Source organism: Onychomys torridus, chromosome 21 (genome assembly GCF_903995425.1).
Source record: "Onychomys torridus chromosome 21, mOncTor1.1, whole genome shotgun sequence".
Lineage (NCBI taxonomy): Eukaryota > Metazoa > Chordata > Mammalia > Rodentia > Cricetidae > Onychomys > Onychomys torridus.
In genome coordinates, this window is record NC_050463.1 from 7,310,789 (window position 1) to 7,333,806 (window position 23,018).

The 23,018-nt window shown below is 46.0% G+C and overlaps 1 protein-coding gene across 1 annotated transcript; it reads left to right on the top strand.

The window, feature by feature from the left end:
• The first annotated feature begins 4,715 nt into the window (after positions 1-4,715).
• LOC118571644 (leukotriene-B4 omega-hydroxylase 3-like) lies at positions 4,716-22,463 on the top strand. Its single transcript, XM_036170831.1, has 13 exons — positions 4,716-4,767; positions 5,014-5,212; positions 8,681-8,825; positions 12,118-12,171; positions 12,262-12,389; positions 14,168-14,289; positions 15,481-15,751; positions 19,104-19,170; positions 19,298-19,427; positions 21,006-21,139; positions 21,227-21,291; positions 21,430-21,512; positions 21,877-22,463. The coding sequence occupies exons 1-13, from the start codon at positions 4,754-4,756 to the stop codon at positions 22,052-22,054; spliced, it is 1,590 nt and encodes a 529-aa protein (XP_036026724.1). The 5' UTR covers positions 4,716-4,753; the 3' UTR covers positions 22,055-22,463.
• Positions 22,464-23,018: the final 555 nt, after the last annotated feature.

Genomic DNA, 23,018 nt, shown 5'->3' on the forward strand with positions numbered 1-23,018 from the left:
ATAAAATGCCCTAGGTAGAGGGAAAGTGCTTCAGTCCTTCCAGGCTAGATCCCCTGTAGCCATGGAAGGTTAGATTCATTCTTTTTTTTTTTTTAAAAAGATGTATTTATTTATTATGTATACAGCATGTATGACTGCAGGCCAGAAGAGGGCACCAGATCTCATTACAGATGGTTGTGAGCTACCATGTGGTTGCTGGGAATTGAACTCAGGACCTCTGGAAGAGCAGTCAGTGCTCTTAACTTCTGAGCCATCTTTCCAGCCCCCTAGATTCATTCTTAAGGTGTCTCTGAAACTTCTTTCTATGGATCCACATGAACGCACACACCCATGCTGAGACATACATCGACAGTTGGTGCCCAACACCACATTCCTGGCCTGAAGAAGGAGAAAGGATCTGCTGGAGAAGGACAGAGGAGCTGGCTGTCTTAAGAACTGGAGGGAAGCACTCTCAGGATAAGAGGACTCCAGGATTGGCAGGTATTGGGGGGCATTTTAACTCCTCATCTCAGGAGCAACAAAATGTACAGTTGCTAAAATGCTTGTCAAAAGAAAAAGTGGTACCTTCACAATTTTTAAAGATAGAAATAGAATGGCTCCTGAGACAGGAAATAAATCAAGGAAAAAGACATTTTTCTTTTCTTTTTCTAAAAAGTATTTATTTATTTATTATGTATACAGCATGTATGCCTGAACATCAGAAGAGGGCACCAGATGCCATTAGAGATGGTTGTGAGCCACCATGTGGTTGCTGGGAATTGAACTCAGGACCTCTGGAAGAGGTCCATCTCTCCAGCCCCCAAAAAAGACCTTTCTCAATGGAGAAAAGGGAAAGAAAGAAAATAAAAAAGGGAATCTTCCCAATAGAGAAGAAAGAAGGAAAGGAACTAAAAAGAAATTTCCCAATAGAAAAGGAAGAAAATTTTAATCAAGAAAAAGTGATTTTCCCATTAAAAAGTGGGAAAATATTGAAACTATGCCTAAACATTATAAAGCTTTGAAAAAGAAAAATAAAGGAACGAAAAAAAAAAAAAAGCCTCTTCCCAGTAGAAATAGAGAAAGAACAGGCTTTTCCTGAAATTTCAGGACAGCTAAAATTCTGAACTCTTTCTGCCTGCCAGCACAGAGGGGCAGCATCTGAATTACAAAGAATCAACAGGTGGCCCCACTGCTGCTGGCTGAACAAGCAAACAAGCTAAGAGCTTAGAATTGTGTTTTTCATTTTTTCCCTCAGAGAGGGAATAACTCAATATTAAAGATCCCTTCATGGGAAATGTTTTCTGTTTTCCCCTAATGGTGGGAACAACTCATTATTAGTAGTCCCTTCATGGGTGAAAGAGGAAGTTTAAATGGGTCCAACTTCCTGTAAAGAATGGTTGAGATCAGGTCATGGAATGCTAAGTCGATGCTGTTTGAAATTTCCAGAGATATTAATCATTCAGTGTATAGAGAGAGGATGTTCTTTTCTTTTGATTGTCTAATAAATGTTTGGATGAATGTTTGAGTTTCATGGTAGATAAACTAAAAAAATAGGATTCATAATTTTCAACTATATATTAGGTATGCTCTTATCTGTTGATCATTACTGAGAATTTGGCTCTGTTCTTTAAGTTGCTTTCTAGAAATTCTTGCTTAAATCTATAGAAATGTAACAACTGAAATAGATTGGGTTGTTAGCTTATTAAATAATGTGATTTCTAGGATAAAAAGTCATAGAAAATAATCTGTTACTGATAAAGTGGTTACATTTTTTTCCAGTAAATAAAATAAAATACAGGTAAATTGTTTCGTCCACATTGTTAATAATTGGCGATTTGCATTAACATATTACTTGGGATCTATTAAAAAAGATCCTTGCCAGGTGGTGGTGGCACACACCATTAATCCCAGCACTCGGGAGGCAGAGCCAGGAGGATCTCTGTGGTAGTCGAGGCCAGCCTGGACTACCAAGGTGCAAAGCTACACAAAGAAACTCTGTCTCGAAAAAAACCAAAAAAAAAAAAAAAAAAATCCTAAAATCCTATAGATATTGTATTTAATGTTTTTATAGATGGCATATGTAAAAAGGACCATGGAAATAGGGTGATAGAATTACTCAGTTATTATTGCTTCCGTATCTTAAAGGTAAAGTGGTGTCTATATGTAGAGGAGGCTTTGGAAGTACAGAAAAATAGATATTTTGGCAAACAGTTATCAATGATGAACAACCTAAATTAAAAACAAAATTTAATGGGATTGAGATTGAAAGATTATTGGATTCTGGTGCTGGATGTATCTATAATTTCATAAGAATCCTGGGATCCCGACTGGCCTCTACAAGAAGTCTCCACTCGATTTGTTGGCATTGGAACCTTATCTCAAGTAAAACGGAGTATAGAATGTATTAAATGCGTAGGGCCTGAAGGACAGGTAGGAATGTTAAAGCCTTATGTGGCTGATACAGCCATGAATTTATAAGGAACAGATTTGTTACAACAATGGGGGGCTCAAATTAAGATTCCTACAATTTCAGAAACAGCTCGTAAAATTGATGTTTAAATTGGGATATATCCCTGGAAGAGACCTTGGGAAGAAATTGTAAGGGAAGGTCACAGGCTTAGCAGGTTGTACAAAGGCAAGGTAGGACAGGAATTGACTATCCAAATTTAGAGCAGGGACTTCTGTGGATAGCTCAACTGCTCTGGCTTTATAATGGCTGACTAAGAAGCCTGTATGGATAGAGCAGTGACCCTTAACTAAAGAAAAATTACAGGCACTTGAAGAAGTTGTAAAAGAATGGTAAGATGCCAAGCACATCGAGGAAACTACTAGCCCTCGGAATTCTCCTGTATTTGTAATAAAAAAAGAAGTCTGGAAAGTGGAGATTGTTAACTGACCTAAGAGCTATTAATAAGACAATTCAACCTATGGGATCCATACAGTCTGGGATTCTGTTACCTTCTTTATTACCTAAAAATTGGCCTATTATAGTTATTGATTTACAAGATTGCTTCTTTACCATCCCTTTACAAGAACAGGATAGAGAAAATTTTGCTTTTACAATTCCTACTTATAATAATGCTCAACCAGTAGGAAGATATCATTGGAATGTCTTCCCAAAGGGAATGCTAAATAACCCAGTCTTGTGTCAATATTTTGTAAACCAGCCACTGGGAGCGGTATGCAAACAATTTCCTCAATCTATTATTTATCATTATATGGATGATTTTTTTTTTGGCTGCTTCTGATACAGATACCTTAGAAAAATGCTTAATGTAGTACAGAAAAATTTACCCTGTCGGGGATTACAAATTTCTCCTGAAAAAAATATAAAGAGGAGATTCTCTTAGCTATTTAGGCTATAAATTAAGTAAAATGAGAATTCAGCCACAGAAGATACAGATTAAGAGAGCTCCACTGCATACTCTTAATGATTTTCAAAAATTATTGGGTGATATTAACTGGTTGCAGCCTACAGTTGGATTGTCTACTCAAGAATTAACATAATTTGTTTCAAATTCTGCAAGGTGACTCAGATTGAAACAGTCCAAGACAGTTAACAGCTGAGGCTGAAAAAGAATTAGCCCTGGCAGAGGGAATGGAAGGATGGGGGAGGAAAGAGAGAGATAGGAAGAAAGAGAGAGGGGGAGATTTAAAAAGAGGGGGGTGAGCGCTGCCTCTGGTGAGAGGGAGTGAGAGAGGAGGAGGGATCTTTCCCTCTTAAGGGGTTTTAACATAAGATGGCATCAGGATTCTGGTGGGTCTCCAAGGAGCGGGTCGCTAACAGTGTGAGCACTGGGAATGGAGCCCATGGAGCCATTGCTTCAGCCCTGGCAAATATTGTTTTAAATGTGATCTGTGCTTCATATAAGAACAAGAAGCACCCTGGACTCTTCTCTCTGGACCCCCATCTGCTTATAGCCCCTCTTAGCCTCACCCTCACACACTTCCCCTCCTCCTTTCACACCCTAGCTCCAGCCCAGCCCAGCCTTAGCTCAGTTTTTCTAGCTGGGCTCTTGATCCCTGCAATCTGATCTGGAAAAGCAGTTGTTGTACAGCTTCTAAAAGAACCGTGGCTACCAAGACCCTGCCTTGCTTGGGAGCAAGACTTGACTGCTGCCTGCTGTGCTGCTGGAGGACAGAGGTATTCTGGAGCCTCCCAGTTCTGCACCAAGAAATCCTGCAGGCCTCCCTCCCATACCAACATGCATAGGAGCTCTGGAGAAGTTCAGGGACATGCCCGGCCCTGGTCTCCTGGCACCTGAAATCTCAAGTTAATGATTTTTTAAAAACACAATATACCTTGCCCTTGGAAGGGCTGGAGGGGCCGAAAAGGTGGGGCTCAGTGTCACCTTTGCTCACACGAGTCTTTTTTCTCCCACCACATGTGGGATGGGTCAAGTCCTGAGGATCTGGTCCCCGTGCTCAGTGTGACCCTGACTCAATTCCACTGTGTGGTTGGGCGACTCAATCCACTTTTCTTGGCCTCCTGCCCAGGCTAGGAGGAAACAGTCAGGTCTGGGAAGGATTGGCTGGCACAGATGAGCCCAGCCTCCCATCATTTCCTTTAGGCAATGAGCCAAAGACAAAAAGAGGTCCCAGAAGAGAGAGGAGCTGTGGGAGAGACGGCTCCTGAGAAGGTTCCAAGCTAGGGGAGGTGGAACTGAAGGGTACTGTCCTGGGTTAGAAAGAGATCTGACCATATCTGGGGTGGTGTTGGGGAGCCAGATGGCTAAAGCAGGGTGGCTCCAGTGATCCAGCTGACCCTGAAAATATGGTGGCTTCTGGGTAACAGCTCCTACAAATCTTTGTGTCATTCATGCAGTTTGGGACACTATTCAGACCCCCTCTCCCTGTCTTCCCTTGTCACCTGCCTTTTCTCCTACTCCTCATGTCCTGTTTTACTGCCTCTCTCCTGCACTGGGTCTCCACCACCCTATCTGACACCAGGTTCATACTCTCTACCCCTGTCTACCATTACAGGAGGCCCCTGTTTGTTCCCTGAGACTCAGGAACTCACATTCTGTCTTGTAGGATGCAACATCTGGACCTATCCTGGCTGGGACTGGGGCCCATGTCAGCCTCACCATGGCTTCTCTTTGTCTTGGTTGTGGCTTCCTGGCTCTTGGCCCACTGCCTCATCCAGATCTTCACTTTGTATGGAAAGTGTCATCGTCTCCGTGGTTTCTCTCAGCCACCCAAGAGGAATTGGTTTTGGGGTCACTTGGGCATGGTGAGTGTGGCAACAGGATGCATCAGGGATGTATGAGGGTGCAGGGCCCTCCCAGTGGTAAAGGACTTAGTAGTCGGATGGCCTGGGATCTGGGTATGAGGGTGCATGGACAGAGCCAGGGAGTGGCGTGGGCTAGGAGCTGGATGGGGTTTGAGGGTGCAGAGATTCCCCCACAGATCAGGAAATTGGGAGGTAGAATGGGTTAGGATCTTTGTATGTTCCATCTCAAGCCTTTCTCACATCCGTGTTAGCCGGAGACCTGCTTGGAGGAGGGCACTCAGGTCCCAAAGAGGATGTGTGGAGTCAGTGGGGTGTGGGAGACATGAGGTTGAATGAGGATGGTTGCCAGCAGCATTTAATTGAAAAGAGAGTACACCTTCTGTAGTCTATAGTTGCACATAGGATTAAGTGGGAGAGAAGGGGCCATGTGAGCTGGGGTGTGGCTTGAGATCAGCGGTTGAGAAATCTACTTGACCATAGACACCGGCCATGTTAATGGAAGGGCGGTAAGTTCCTCTTGCCAGAGATAAGAAAAGTGAGGGCTTTAGCAAGCAGGAGCTTTACTCAAGCCCCTGAGGGAATGGAGACACTTATCCAAATGCCTGATCTTGGGAAAAGGACTTCTGGGGAGCAGACACTGTACTACAATTTCCCAGTCTTACTATATGGGGCTGCTGCCTCATAACACTCCCAAAAGGGAAGATCCTGATGTCCAACTCGTTTCCCATTAGACCATACCATTCTGATTTCTCTGTATTTATTACCTGAACTCTTGCCCTTATGGCCTCAGGCTCTGCATATGGATTGAAGGCTTTTCATCCTTGGGATCAGGTGTGTCTAGTAAATCTCTAACGTTCCTGTTCTTGGTGTTAACTAGCAGGGCACAATGGAATTCCTGGTTCTGTGGTGGTGGTGATTTTTTTCCAAAGAATTATTTTGTTTAGAGAGGCTACCATTGTACACATTTTTATCATTTATGAAAGCCTGCACAAAATTTCCCAAAGGGAGAGGCATTAATATTGAGAATCATTGAAAACGAAGGTCAAAAGGTACTGGAGAAGTGTGCTCCGAAATGATGAAATGCTGGAACTTTGTCAAGCAGCAATGTTGCCATACAGTCCGTGCCAACTGTTCTCCTTCCCTGGTCTACTCTGGATTTATTTCTACCTGTTTTCCTGTCTAGTACACACTGAAGCGCTCCCAGCATGAGCTGCAACAGAGGCAGGACTCCTCACATTCATACACTGTCTGCTGCTCAGGCCTCCAGAAGGGCCCTGGTTCAGAATCAGCTTCCTGTCTGGCCCATTTCCTTCTGTTAGTCCATCCTTAGGTTTCTGCTTTATTCCAGAAGGGACTTTTATGTCTCCCCCAATATACTCAGGGCACAGCATGATGATAGGAGAGTTCTGTTCTGACCCCTCACCTCTAGGACCATACCTTCCTTAGGTTGCTCTTCTCAGCTAAGATGAGTTACTGAGGCCTGTTGTACAACCTGGAGTAGAGTGTCTATGAGCCTTCTCTGACCCTAACCTTTACCCAACACTTGGATTTTGACATAGATCCCTTCTTTCCATTGGTTGACTTGGTCTCAGTTGCTTCATTTACAACTAGCAGAGCTCACAGTGTGCACACAAGTCCTTGCAACCATGCATAGCATCCTCTGCCCTCTGGGAGTGGTTTATTAGGTGAGCTGACACTCTCATGGAGATGTAGAGGTCCCCTCTGCTGTCCTGAGGTCTGCTGAGGCTGTGCCACCTCTAGAGGCTCCAATGTTGAACCCTTCTGCTTAGTTGGAACTGATGACTTAGGCAGGCAGAAGAGCATGTGAGAGAAACCTTGGGGACAAACCCTAAGGCCACAGTGTAGCCAACATGTCCCTTTCAGAAGCTTGAGGCTTCTGCTAGGGCTGGAATTGATTCCACCGGAGAAATTAATCTTCACAAGCAAAGGGGGCTTCTCTAAGGCAGACAGTGTGATGATATAACTTCTTTATTGAATGTCAGATGCAGACCTGGGTACTGAGACATGACGGATAGGTACAGAGCAAGAAGAAGCAGGGATTCCCTCCTCCATCCTGCACCATCCAGACACATGCTCATTACAGAGGCTGTGTCACCTCCAAAGGCTTCAGGAGGAACCTGCTGAAGGTGCTGAGGAAGTACGTTAGTGCCTCCAGAGAAGCAGAAGCAAGGCACACACACACACACACACACACACACACACACACACACACACACACGCACACATGCACACACGCATACACACATGTACATATGCACACACAAACATCATCTTGCACCAGTTAGCAATAGGGACACATTTTAAAAATTCATCACTTGGTGATTTTGTTGTTTTACTAACACTATAGAGTACACTTAGTCAAACCATCATGGAGGAGCCTACTGCAAATCTAGGTTATGAAAAGACTACTTATTGTTCACGGAATACAAACCTGTACATCACGGTACTGTTGAGAACACTGCAGACAAGCTTCAGATCACGGTATTTACTAAATATAATCTAAACATAAGAATAGTAGCAAAAGTTGTAAGCTATAGATAATCTTCAGGTCTGTTATAATTTTATGTGACCAAGGCAGTATTTACAGTATGTTGTTGGTAAAAGAAAAAAAAATTATTATGTGGGCTGGAGAGACGGCTCAGTGGTTAAAAGCACTGGCTACTCTTCCACAGGACCTGGGTTCAGTTCCAAAGCACCAACATGGCAGCTCACAACTGTGACTCTGGTTTTATAGGATCCAACACCCTCACACAGATCTACATGCAGACAAAACACCAATGCACATAAAATAAATAAATAAGTCATTAAAAAATCATTATGTAGCACAATTCTGTACATAGTTATGTAGAAAAACCAATCACACAATACACTTATAGCATTACAGGTATGCAAATGAGAATGAGAAGGAGGTAAGGAGAGATAAATAGATGATAGGTAGATAGGTGATGGACAGATAGGTAGACAGACAGACAGACAGATAGTTACATAGAGTTTGGACTTATGTAATAATGGAGATTGAGAAATCCCACAACACCACAAGCAAATTGGAGGACCAGGAAGCTGGTGGTGTAACAATGCAGTCTTAGAACAAAGGCTGAGTGTGGAGTGGAGTGTCAGATATAAATGCTGGAGTCCAAAGGTCAAGGACCTCAATTTTGTTACCTAAGGGCAAGAGAAACTGGATGGTCTCAGTTTTGGAAGCAAGAGTGGATTTCCCCTTCCTTTGTCTCTTGTTTCATTTGTCTCCTCAGTGGGTTGGATGATGCTCCTAATACTAGGGATGGTGGGTCATTCTGACTCAGTCTACTAATGTGAATACTAATGTGTTCTGAAAACATCATCATGGATACAGCCAGAAGTCAGGTTGCATCCTCTTTTGTGGGCATTCTGATCCCTGAAAAGAGCCATCTCAGAAGGGATCGCCTGTGTCTTTTCTTTTCTTTCCAGTCCCCTCCCACGGAACAAGGCATGAAGGAGATGACTGAGCTGGTGGCCACCTACCCCCAGGGCTTCATGACCTGGTTAGGTCCAATGATTCCCCTTATCCATTTGTGCCACCCTGACGTCATCCGGTCTGTCCTCAGTGCCTCAGGTACCCATGGGAGTTGGTGGTGGTGTGGCTGTGGGGATCTGAGAACTTCTATCCCTGACTTCCATGCTTCTGTGTGGCCCTTGCAGTGACCTCATCTTTCCTTCCGCGGTCTCTCTCCGCCTTTCTGCTTTTCATGAACTCACCATGCCCATGTCAGTCTCTTCTTCCCCCACTGCCATCATTTCCCCTCCCCGTTCCAGCATTCCTGGTACCCTTGGGCTGCCAGGAGACCACGAGCAAGGCTCTGTCCTAGAGGAGCCCAATTTGGGGGAGATGACAAGGACACACCAACCACCTGTGATCAGGAATGCCCCTGAGGAAGATGGGTAATGGCAGAATGGAGAAGTGAGATCTCTGCCAGGCCAGCTAGGGAGGCTTCCTGGAGGAGGAGATATGACCAGAGGCCAGAGCAGCGACGGTCCAGGAGAGACAGCTAGGCATCTGGAGTGAAGACAAATCTATCCCGGTGCACAGTAGGGGCTGTGTAGGGCCTGTGCATGGCTGCAGCCCATACCATCCCGAGGCACAGCAGTGAGACCGATTATGCTAACGTGGGAATCTAGCTGCTGTTTCTCCATTCTTCTTCCTGTGTTTTGCCCATCATATGTTCCTTGCTCACCAGCTAGGCCCAGAATCTCTCTTAAGAAATTCCCTCCAGCCTAGCCCACTTACCCTGCCCCTTGACATACCGTACTGGCACAGAAAAACTGAGGACAGAGTTCTGTAGTGTCCATGGCTCAAACATCTGCCAGGCAGGCCCCTGGCTCTCTCTGCAAGGCTAGGTCTCTGTCAGTTATGCGTGTAGAAACTCACCTGGTTTGATGGAAGGAAATGAAGGGAATCTATAGACTATGAAGACCTGGGAGGATTGTCTTCCGACATGGCTGGATCCAGCTTTCAAGCAATGGCATAAGAATCTGTGTCCTTAGGTCTCTTTTACCTTCCTGTAGTCCAGTTTCTGTTTCATGGAAGCTTTTCATCAAGGTCCAAGTGATGAGACTCAGACATTCATTTCCACGGGGCAGCTTGCCTGTCTCCTGGATCCCCCCCCCCCCCCCCCCGAGTCCTGGGCTTGTAATTAATTTTAATTTCCTGGCCTGAGCCACAGGACAAACTCCTTTTAAGTCACTCTGCCTCTCTTTGGTCTTGGAAAGCCTGGGGATCCTGGTGCTGGTGTCTGGGGACACATGGGTAAGGATTCAGGACTTGAGGGCCTGGAGGATGGGATGGAAGAGAACCCAGGTTAACGCTGTGTCTGGGATCCTGAGAGCGAATGTGTCTTTCTGTCCTTCTAACTGAGGGTTAAGGATTGCTGTGTATAAAAGATGTCTGGAGAAAGCCAGGGCAGAGCTCAGCACAGAGAATGAGAAAGGGTTGGATAGAGTTCTCAGGGCTCCATCTGCCTCATGCACAGAGAATCCACCTCTCTGGCAGCCTCTTTCCTCTGATTAGGAGATAGGAAGATGGTGTCCTGTACAACCACCCTAGTGTTCACTATTGGGGATGTGTGCTGGAGGGGCCCTGGCTGGTGGCCATTTGTCTAGTCTTCACATGGGGGTTGGGGTTTGAGACAGGGTTTCTCTGTGTAGCACTGGCTGTCCTGGAACTGTCTCTGTAGACCAGGCTGGCCTCACACTCATAGAGATCCACCTGCCACTGCCTCCTGAGTGCTGGGATTAAAGGCATGCACTGCCACACCCAGCATCTTCCTACCTTTGTGAAGTCCCTTTTCTCTGCTCCAGGTGGGCACTGCACTGGCCCCAGCTTGCGCACTGCTGAGGTATCTGTGCTGTCTCCACTTGGTCAGGTGACCTGAGGCAGGCTGGTGGGGCTGTGGCAGCCTTGCCAGGAAACTGTGACACAAGCCATTTAAGTGAGGAATCACTTTTTGGCTAGTGGTTTCAGAATCTTTTGTGGTGATGTATAACAGTTCATAACATGTTGGCCAGATTGCGAAGGGGAAAGAAGAAAGGGAAAGAGAGAGGGGAGACAAGGGAGGGAAAAAGAGAAGATACAATTCCCAGGTAATTGTTCGAGTTCCTCCAGTTTAGTTCCACATTTTACAGTCTCCAGAATCTTCCAAAACAGAGCCACTGTCTGGGAGCCAACCTTACGACACATGGGGCGGGGGGCGGGGAAATCTCACATTCAAACCATAACACCTGGTATATTTTGTCCCTAAACATGGTTCATACCTGAGATGAACCATAGCCCTATCTGAGACTCCTAAGGGGCCACGGACATGTGGACATGTTGGGTTCTGTGCGGCTATCCGAGCAGTTATTTGGGATTGGTTTTTCTCCTTCTTGATAACATTTTGACCATGGTTAGGGTTGTCTGATATCTGTCCTCCAGAGTTCCACTGAGACATGACTGAGATGTTATTTGAGAGTTGTGTGAGGCAGGTCTTAATGTAGATCCATGTCTGGTGCCCAGTTGGGTCACACCTGGTTTACATCTGAGAGGTTAATGTGACTATTAGTTTTTAAATCTATGTACAGATGTGTGCTTATGAGAGTGTACTTGCATTTGTGTGCCCTTGTGTGTGTGGAGACATGAGGCCAACACTGGGTGTCATTCTTCATGAACCACACACCTCGTTTGGGGGAACAGAGTCTCACTAGGCCCTGGGGATCACTGATTAGGCTAGGCTGAATAGCCAGATATCCTTTTAGATTTTGCCTCCCCAGAACTGGGATTGAAAATGCATGCTGCCACACTCAACTTTTTATGTGGATGCTGTGGATAGTACTCAGGTCATCATGGCAAACACTTTGCTGAGTCTGCAGTCTCTCTACACCCTAATGTGACCATTTTAAGATAATTTCTGGGACACACTGAGATGCGTCATACTTAATGTTACATTAGGTATGGTCACGTCAAAGAATATTATGTGTGTTTTAGTCATGTTAGCACATGTTAGGTCGTGTGCATCTGTGTCACATGTATATTTCAGGAGATGACAGAAAGTGCTGGGCGGATGGATGTGCTAGGTCTGTGTAAAGGTCTCCAGAGTGTTGTGCTGTATTGGCATGTTAGACTGTATAGGAGCCATATAAATGCATACTTGGGTATATTATGCAATGTCAGGCCATACTTTTATTCTACCTCCTTCTAAAGTTTGGTCTGGTTCCCCCTTTCTTCTCCCTTACTCTGTGCTACCTCTGTCTTTCTCCCCAATCTTGTCATGCTGGTTTGAGGAGGACATGCACACCCCTGATGAGGGCACAACATTTTCCCCAAGTTCATTACCTGCATTCTCCTGGTCTCTGATAATCCTTGTTTGTGTCAGCTGCTGTTGCCCCAAAGGACGCCATCTTCTACAGCTTCCTGAAACCCTGGCTGGGTGAGTCCCTGCAGGTGAGATGATTGGGGACAGCCCTGGGGTGCAGAGAAATGTGCTACCCTTGCCCACTGCCAATGGTCACCCTCCCAGGGGACGGGCTCTTGCTGAGTGCTGGTGACAAGTGGAGCCGCCACCGTCATATGCTGACACCCGCCTTCCATTTCAACATCCTGAAGCCCTATGTGAAAATTTTCAATGACAGCACCAACATCATGCATGTGAGTCCCTGGAACTGAGGTTCCCAGCTGGAGTGTGGGGGTGGGGGTGAGGGTGGTATGGGACTGCAGACAGATCTGTCCACAGTACTGGCTCTGAAGGGCCATGCTGGCCTGTTGCAGTTTCCCTGCAAGGTTTGATTTCCCATATGTCATTTAGGATTAAAATTTTTGCTTTTTGTCTATGATGATACCATAGAGTAATGGCCCTGCATGTGGTAAGTACTCAGGTGTTAATTTTTGGTGCCCTGAAAACTGAACATAGATGCAGTCTGGCACTTCCAAATACACTGGCTATTTCTTCTGAACAGGGTCTAGGTCCCTGGTGTTTTATGATCAGCTGTGGACCAGATGGGCAGCTCAGCTAACCTGGCTCAGCTCTGCCATGTTCAGAGCATACAGACTTCAAGATAACTTAGGATGGACTCAGCAGGGAGAACAGGCATCCCACAAGGCACCCGAGGCTCATGGTACAGAGTTCTGTGGCAGTGATAGAAGCTGGATAGGGCCAGAAGTTTAGATTTACCTGAAACTGGGCCTTACCATCTTACCACTTTCTGTTGGTCAAATCATAAATCAAACACAAAATCAAAAAGGGGGTCAAATAGGCTCTACCTTCTGCTGGACATTGCTGGAAAATCACGCTGTACTGGATGTGGTACTTGAACAAGATAAGAACTGGGGTGATGGTCACAGAATGATTCCTGCCTTGCAAACTGTTATGTTAGCTTGTTTACTTGTCATGGACTTCTGCTAGAATACACTAGATTCTGGGGTTAGATAGAAAAGCCAGCCTTTAACTCACTGCACTGCAAATAGCATGTATATCTTTGCAGCTTCAGTGGGGCCACATTCCAAGAGAGCAATGCAAGTGGGCTACAATCAGCACATCTTATGTCCTAATACCATATAATAATATTATAGTAATATGACTAAGTCTTATGGATTTTAATAATAAGCTATAATAAATATTATTATATATAATAAATATTACTCACTCTCAGGGAATCTTCTTTTATAACAAGCAGAATTTAGTCTCATTTTTACTCATGGGGAATCATCTATAGGTTTTCTGCAATGACATCTGAAAATAGCCCAAGTTAAGAACATCATGACAGTTCACTCTTGACATGTCTAACAAAATTTCTCAAGGAACAATGGAAGTCTAGCATCCTCAACAAAGGGATAGTTTTGAAATCCATTTATGGCAGTGACAGTGAGAGGGTACCAGTGCTTACCATAGGCTAGAATTGATGCTAAGACCCAACCAATCCAGTAATCTACGCTGGCCAACTTAATTCCACGAGCCTGTGAGGTACGTGGGTTACCTTTTTCTCCTTAGTGATAAACCTGAGGGTCATATGTATCAGAGACCTTGTTTAAGGTATTCTGCAGGAATTGAGCACATGGTGGCACACAGTTTCCTCTTCATTTAGCAGACACCAAATCAGATCAACTTATCTGTTCCTAAAGATATGACAGACAAGAACCAGGAGAGGGAAATGAACTGACTGAGGGGGCACAGAACACGGGAATCAGAGCTTGGACTCGAACTCAGGACTCCTGAGTCAGTCTTGGGTCTTCATCTGCTGTAGTCACAACTTCCACAATTACTCAGTTGGGGTTGGCTGGTTTGAGGGTGTCTGTTACAGTAGTGGGGGTTGGGCAGAGTTTTAGGGAGCCAAGATCCAACAGCCTCATTCTCTCTCTCTCTCTCTCTCTCTCTCTCTCTCTCTCTCTCTCTCTCTCTTCTCTCTCTCTCTTCTCTCTCTCTAACTAAGGCCAAGTGGCAGCGTCTGGCCTCAGGGGGCAGCGCCCGTCTGGACATGTTTGAGAACATCAGCCTCATGACCTTGGACACTTTGCAGAAATGTGTCTTCAGCTTTGCTAGCAACTGTCAGGAGTGAGTTCCAACTCTGTCCGGACTGTAGAATCAAGGCAGGAGGTGGAGGAGGCAAGGCTGTCCAGAGCAGCAGAAGAGACTCCATGGAGGAAGTGGGTCAGAACTGACAGTGAACCAACCCCCTCAGGGGTGGAGGTGGGGGTGGAGTAGCCCCGCCTATGAGGTGAAATTGTTCAGAAAAGGGAACAGAGATTCAGATGACTCAGGTCATGGGCATTTGGCATGCGGCATTTTGGGATGAGGTTGAAAAGGTAGACAGTAACTAAAGCATACTAAAGCCAAAGGAAAGCGTGGAACTTCATGCTGCGGTTTCTAGGAAACCATGAGAGGTCTTCATTGCTCTGTCTCTGTAGCAAATTATCTAAGATGACCAAATTGAGGAGGGTTTGGTTTTTTTTGCTCATGGTTTCAATATGATTTGATTTCATTGCTTTTGGGTCTGTGCCCAAAATTATATCATGGAAGAAGCATGGGTTGGAGGAAACACAGGCAGCTAGGAAGTAAAGAGAGACAGAAAAATGCCAGGGTTGTAACATCCTTTTAAAGGCACCCCCATAATTGAAATGACTAAGGTAATACCATCCTGTTCTGACTCCATGTTGTGTTTGTTTAGATATTTCTCAGCCCTTTAACCCTCTTCCCTCAATGGTCACATCTACCTAGGCAACACATTTGAGGGTTCCATGACCTTGACTATGGTATACATGTATCAACCAAAAGAATTAACAAGCTGTGTCTAAAACAACTGCTCTGCCAGGAATGGACATAGTAGACCAATGAAGAGTGTGACTAGACCAGAGCTCTGCAGATGGTGACTGTCCTTTAAAAGAAAATGGAGTTGCCATACAAAGCCATAGGCCAACTGCAAGAATTGATTTGTTCTGATCTGGGTGGACAATGTTAGGGAACAGGCAGAGCAGGACTGAACCCTGTGTCAGAGAAGAAAGAAAGGGTCTGGTGTCCACACTATGCGGTGGATGCCTAGGGAAATGCCCAAGCTCATGAATGGAATAAAGGGAGAGAAGAGATTGGGAGTTTAGGGCCCATGCTTATCATGTGTTGCCATCTTTTCCAGATCAGCTGGGCTACTCAGTATCCTGTGGGGAATTAGTTCCCACCCTCTGCAGAGAAATGCACCTCAGGTTTTAGGTCTGCTGCATTCTTGCTTCCCTTCACGTTCTTCTTGTACAGGAAGCCCAGTAAGTATATCGCTGCCATCTTGGAGCTCAGTGCCCTAGCTGTGAAAAGAAATGAGCAGCTGCTTCTGCACGTGGACCTGATCTACCGCCTCACACCTGATGGAATGCGCTTCTATAAGGCCTGCCGCCTGGTCCATGACTTCACTGATGCAGTCATCAAGGAGCGACGTCGCACTCTGCCCAGTCATGGCAGTGATGATGTCATCAAGGCCAAGGCCAAGTCCAAGACTTTGGATTTCATTGATGTGCTGCTGCTAAGCAAGGTGGGCTTCTTAAAGGCACAATGGAGCCTTTAAACATTAATTAGCTGAGATTTCTGTTTTCTTTTCTTCTTTTAGGTAGAGTCTCACTGTATAGGCCAGACTGCCTTCAATCTCATATTCCTCTTGCCTCAGCTTCCTTAGTGCTGGGATTACAGATACATGTCAGCCCTTTTGGCTTTAGTAGCTTTTTTAAGATGCGTCTTACTATGTTGCCAGGATTGTCTTCAGGGCTGGGTGAATGGATCTGCCTGCTCCAACTTCTGACACTACAGGCTTGCACCACCCCTCATGACTTTAAAAAAAGATTATTTTTGTTTTATGTGTATGAATGTTTGCTTGCATGTATGTATGTGTACCACATGTGTGCTTGGTACCTGTGGAGGCCAAAAGAGAGCATTGAATCCCCTAGAACTGAAGTTATGGATGATTATAAGCCACCGTGTGGATGAGGATGCTTTTAATTATTGAGCCATCTCCCCTGTCCCCAAAGCTTTACAATTTTAAAAGAACAATGGATGCTGGTGTTGAATGTGAGATGATTCAATGTTTTTTATTTTCAGTAATAACTTGGTCTCGATGGAGAGAACATCTAGAAGCCATAGAAGGCATCTGAGGAAAAGAGAGGGACAAGTTAGGGAGAAACATACTGTAGAGAGAACACTGGGTACAGCCTTTCTAGGTCTGGAACTGAAGGGTCTTCCTTGATGTCTTAGGGTTTCTGTTGCTGAGACCAAGCACCATGACCAAAAAGCAAGTTGGAGAGGAAAGGGTTTATTCAGCTTATACTTCCAGGTCATAGTCCATAATTGGAGGAAGTCAGGGCAGGAACTCAAGCAGGGTTGGAACCTGGAGGCAGGAGCTGATGCAGAGGCCATGGAGGGGTGCTGCTTACTGGCTTGCTTCTCCTAACTTGCTCAGCTTGCTTTCTTATAGAATCCAGGACTGCCAGCCTAGGGATGGCACTTTCTATGACAGACTGGGCCCTGTCTCATTGATACTAATTGAGAAAATGCCTTAGAGCTGCATCTTACTGAGGCATTTCCTCAACTGAGGCTCCTTTCTCTCTGATGGCTCTAGCTTATGTCAAGTTGACATACAAAACCAGCCAGTACACTGGTTAAGTTAGTATCTGCATTTGGGTCTATATCTTTGTTGAGTGCTGCACATAACTTCATGATCAGTGCAGCTCCCACATTACAGCAGTTGTGCTATGAAGGCAGCAACCACTCCCTATTCCCAGATCTCCCTTTCCCAGGTGAGCTGATTATTTTACCTGAATGTGAAGCATTATCTTAGCTACTGTTCTATTGCTATGAAGAGACACCATGACCAAAGCAACTCTTGTAAAATAAAGCATTTAACTGGGGGCTTGCTTACAGTTTCAGAGTGTTGGTCCATGATTATCATAGTGGGAAGAAGACAGGTTGGAGCTAGAGCAGTAGCTGAGAGCTTTACATCCTGATCCACAGGCAGCAGGCAGAGAGAAACCCCAACCCCGCCTGTGACACACTTCCTTCAACAGACCATGCCTCCTCTAATAAGGCCACACCTCCTAATCCTTCCCAAACAGCTCATTAACTGGGGACCGAGTGTGCAAATGTTTGAGCCTATAGTGCCATTCTCACTCAGACTGCCACGACAGGAGAAAGACCCGCACATTAGACTCATGGAGGGTTATAGGGCAGCTAGCACATCTATGTCTTCCTAGTTTAAGGAGGGCAATCGGATGAACAGTGAAAGGGAGAGGGGAAGTAAATGGAAGGTAACAGATGATAGGAAGGGGTCAGGAGAGCAAGCAGGGAGTGTTAGATTAATTCTTAGCTATAAAATAATGCATTTCATCGTGACACTTTCATTCACATAAATCACCCCACATTTCTCTCAAACTTTCTCAAATAAAGAGAGGGGCTTTATTGTTGAATATGAACAACTTTAATCAAGTACTGTGGTAAATTTTATGGGTTTGCGAACCTGATAGCTTCCAAAGGAAATAAGATACATTCTCTAGATTTAGACCCAAGAATGGGACAGGAGAGTAGGAAGGAATCAGAAGGCAAGATGAGAAAAACTGGAGAGGGAACGCATTTGAAAAGGACTAATTGAGAGATAAAGAAGGGAGAAGGGAAGCTTACTTATTGACCACACACAGTGTGGCACTGTCATCTTGCCCCCCTTTGTCTGTCAGTCTAAACCTTTCAGTCCCGAAGACGGAACCTTTGGCGACAAAGCGGATGGCAGCGGATTACTTGGTAAAAAGGAAATCCACTCTCCCCACCTAGTGAGCAAAGCGAATGACTTAAAGCAGCGGTTCTCAACCTTCCCACTGCTGTGACCCTTTAATACAGCTCCTCATGCTGTGGTGACCCCAACCATAAAATTATTTTCGTGGCTGCTTCATAACTGTATTTTTGCTACTGTTATGAATCATAATGTAAATACTTTTGGAGACAGCGGTTTGCCACAGGTTGAGAACCACTGACTTAGAGCAATGCTTAGTCTCTAACTGCCTAGACAAGTCACCATGCAAGGTAGCTAGTCACTCTTTCCCACAGAAATCACTCATCATACAGAAGTGGAAAATATCCATGGCTCCTGGACTCCTTCAACTAGGAAAAAACAGGAGGAGGGAGGGGAGCCAAGAACAATGCCTGTGTGTTGGGGACTTGGTGATGGTGACTAAAAGGAAAAGTATCGGTTCAGGACCCCCAAGACCAAGTTCTCAGCACAAAGGAGGTTTATTTGCCCCAGAGGGACAGAGGGCAGGGAATAAGAGAGAAACACAGGAGACAGGGAGTGAAGGAATAGGGGGAGGGAACCAGTGGCAGGGGCCAGGGGCCAGGGGGCAGGGGGAGGGGTATGTCCCAGAGTGGGGAAGAATACTGCCTCCAAATAGCGTGTGGACAGACATGGCAATAGGAAAATGGCAGTTGTAAAGGTAAAGGGGGAAATCTTGTGTAAGATGAGGTGTTTAATTTTAACTGGGCATGTTAATTAGGGGAGCCAAAGGGGGCTTTGGATTGCTGGACTTCAATACTTTGATAGCTGGACCTTGGTTGTCGCCCTCAGGAGGAGGAAGTGACCAAATAAGGAAATAGACCTTATTTGGTGGCTAGCTTTAGGAATATTATCTAATAGTTTTTAGCAAGACAGAGGGAATAGGGGAGAAGGGCAAGGCCTGCCAGAGCCATGCTTGCCAAGCTCAAGCTAGCCAGAGTTCCACCAATGACTAAAAGAAATGCAGGAGTACAGAGGTCTTGTGAGCTTGGTTGGAAAAGGATCTCCAGATATTATTTTATGTTAAACACGGGTGCCTTCAGAAGTGGTGTGATGTAAGACCTTGCCTTGCTTCCAGGATGAAGATGGAAAGGAGCTGTCAGATGAGGACATCCGAGCTGAGGCTGACACCTTCATGTTTGAGGGTGAGGGTCCCTCCATTCCCTAGTCTATCTTTTCCTCATCCCTCCTGAGGCCTTTACCACTTGAGTGCTGTCTGCTTAGCGGTGCTGAAACAGCCCAGAGACCCAAGTCTAACTGTCCACTCTTCAGGCCATGACACCACAGCCAGTGGGCTCTCCTGGGTCCTGTACAACCTGGCGAGGCACCCGGAATACCAGGAGCGCTGCAGGCAGGAGGTGCGGGAGCTGCTGAGGGGCCGAGAGCCTGAGGAGATTGAATGGTGAGTGCAGGTCCTGGTGGCCTGTTCCTGAGTCCCCTCCTGGTTTTCTTTCCCAGGTGGGGCAGGGAGCTCTTTCAATGATTGTCCTATTATTGGCTGGTGGGTGAGGCATCTACTTCATCAGCAAGGAAACATTTTATGCATGGGAACAGAAAGATGTGGACTTCAAAGAGAATTATTGACAAAATAACATGAGGGCAGATGATGCTACTTTGCACGTGTTGAACTTCCCTTCCACTCCCCTACTCTGTCCTAAATAACATTTTCCCATGTCTTCCCTTCCCAATAGATTGTTCATGTGCTCCCTAATTACTTCCTTACTATTCTTTCTAGGGATTCATCTGGGGATAAAATCATGTCTATGTTGTCTTGAACCTGTGACTCATCCATGCATCCAATCTTCCTTCATCAAACCCTCCCACACTGCCTTTCCTTTCTAATTTTGTGCCCAGCATAGTCTGTGCTGAGGACTCAGCCCAGAGACTAGCCTTCCAGAAGTTCTCAGCTCGGTGGGAGAACATACATCCTTTGGGCAAGATAGCCTTAGTACACACGAGCAGGCATGGAATAGAGAGTAAGAGAAGCAAGTGTTGGAGGAGAGGGTACGTTTCATCAGGAAAGCCACTGAATATCTGTGGGAGATTGGGGAAGAGGGTGGTAGGCCAAGGATGACAAGGGCTGGTGGAGGAGGAAGACAGTAACGGGGTTGGGTGACTGGGAGCAGGTGGGAGAGAGAAAATATAAAGAGGAATGGAGAAAGGGAGATGGAGGATAAAGAAGGGATACGGTGATGGGGAGGAGGCAGGACAGGAGAAAGAACTCCGAGGGAAGACAAGGAGAGAGGAGAGAAAAATACAGGAGGGGAAGGTAGATAAGATGTGTGAGGGGAGCCGGGCGGTGGTGGCCCACGCCTTTAATCCCAGCACTTGGGAGGCAGCAGCAGGCAGATCTCAGTGAGTTTGAGGCCAGCCTAGGCTACAAATAGAGTTGCCGACAGGTAGGACTGTTACACAGAGAACAACAACAACAACAACAACAACAACAACAAAAGACGTATGAGGGGAAGAGAGGTTTTATGTGAATAGGGGAGAGAGTCAGAAGAGCAAATACAGTAGATCACTTTATTCTTTTTCTTTCTTCTTTGCTTTTTTATTTTGGTGGTTTTTTTTCCCCACAAGAAATATTCATTTTAGTATAAATTTGTTGAGTTTTTAAAATGGTGGGTGTGAACACTGTTTTACTCAGAGGGGAAAAAAAAACCTCTAAAGATGCCTGGCTAAATTTCCTCTAGCATTTCCCTAATTCTTTGCTCTTCTTGGGATTATTTATTTTTTTTATCATTTATCTATCTATCTATCTATCTATCTATTTATTTATTTATTTCGAGACGGTTTCTCTGTGTAGCTTTGCGCCTTTCCTGGAACTCGCTTTGGAGACCAGGCTGGCCTCGAACTCACAAAGATCCGCCTGGCTCTGCCTCTTGGGATTATTTTACCACTGTGAGGAAAGGTTACGCGGGCAGCACAGGGGCTGGCAGCCTCTGTTTTGTTCCTGGATAACTGTGTGGTGGTTCTGTAGGGACGACCTGGCCCAGCTGCCCTTCCTGACCATGTGCATCAAGGAGAGTCTGCGGCTGCATCCCCCGGTCACAGTGATCTCCCGCTGCTGCACCCAGGATGTTGTGCTCCCAGATGGCCGGGTCATCCCCAAAGGTGCCACAGGACAGGGAAGAAGGGTCCTGGGCACAGAGCAAGGTTTTTCAGGCCACAAGCTTACCCTGGCTGTCCCGTGTCCCACAGGTGTCATCTGCATCATCAATATCTTTGGAACCCATCACAACCCAACTGTGTGGCGGGACCCTGAGGTGCGCTGTACCCCCAGTCTTGTTCATCCCCAGTGGCCTCAGGATATCAGACCTCACTTTTCCTGTCACACTCAAGACTCTCTGGGAGTCTTGAGTCTTGAATGTGCATACATTCACCATGGCTGGTCTCTTGTTCAGGTCTACGATCCCTTCCGCTTTGATCCAGAGAACATCCAGGACAGGTCACCTCTAGCATTTATTCCCTTCTCGGCAGGACCCAGGTGAGGCCAAAGAGCTCAACATTATGGAGCGGGATCTGGGCCTGGTGGTGAGGAAGGGCGGAGGTCAGATGGTCGAGGTTTCTGGTCCCCTCCCCACATCTCCTAGAGTAAAAACCAAGGTTTGGAGAGCCCATTTGGGAAGTTCCAAGAGAGGCCAAGAAAGCTCAGAGTGCTGCCCTCCCGCTGATTTGTATTGCAGTCTGAGTTCTGGGCAAGTTAAGCTTTAAGTGGAGTCCCCGGTATGCTAGCATCCCTCGCTGCTCCTCAGGATTCCCTGTTCCTGCCGCAGACCCGGTCAGATTGGTTCTGACAGTGCCTTGTTGAGTCCGGGCTCAGTCACAGTCTCCACCCCGCCCTCCCGCAGGAACTGCATAGGACAGACTTTCGCCATGAACGAGATGAAGGTGGCGCTGGCGCTCACGCTGCTGCGCTTCCGCGTCCTGCCGGACCACAAGGAGCCGCGCCGGAAGCCGGAGCTGATCCTGCGCGCAGAGGGCGGGCTGTGGCTGCGGGTGGAGCCGCTGGGCGCAGGTGCACAGTGACCCATCCACTTTGCCCCGACTTCCTACTAGGTAGATAGGCTTGAGTCCGCCTTTGTAGGTTGCAAAGCACAAACTGTGTTGTCACCCTGCAAGCAGGGCCTGTAAGGAATCCATCCAGTGGCCAGGGTGGTTGATTTGAGCCAAAGATCCCTGACTTCCTCGGGATGATCACAGGCTCCTATGGTGAGGGTTCATTCTCTAGCCAAGCTGCACTACTTTGGGCAATAGGGAGCTAAGGTGAGGTGACTGAGCAGGTGAGGGACAAGGATGAAGGTCCAAACAGACTCGGATTCTCAGAGGGCAAACCTTTCATTAAAACCACCTTGATCCCTCTTCTAATCTCATATGCCCACCTTCTCTCACCTTGGAATTCTGATTCTGTGGATTCTAAGTTTCTATGAATATTAAATATAACAAGCTATCATTTTGCTTTGTTTTTGAGGTGATGCTGCACTGTGTTGCCCTGGGTCTTTCTTTAACTGCTGGTCTTAAAGGAGACTTGGTCTAAGCCTTCCAGGCATCTGAAACTGCAGTCTTTGGGACAGCATATCGGGCTAGTCTTGGTTCTTATGTAGTGTGTCTGATCATTGTGCTGTTGTGCCCATTTCACTGGTGAGAGGAAGCCCAAGGAGGTAAAAGTGATGATGTTAGGTGTCTTTCAGCACTGCGGACAGCAACAACAGGGACATTCCTACTCTGGCTGTTGGGGAATCCACTGGGGCATGGAGTCCAAGGCCTGAGTGCCTTTCAGGCACACCACACGCTAATTGGCTAGTTCATTAGCTTAATGGAGCAGCCATTACTCAGCACATTAAAAGGGACAAGCCCTGCTGTCCCACATTAAAAAAAGAAACAAAAACAAAACAAAACATCAACAACAACAAAAATCCAGGGGAAAACAGTAAAACAGGACTCCAAAAAGATTTTTAAAATGTTTAGTGTCCTCCTTTGGAGGGCACATTTA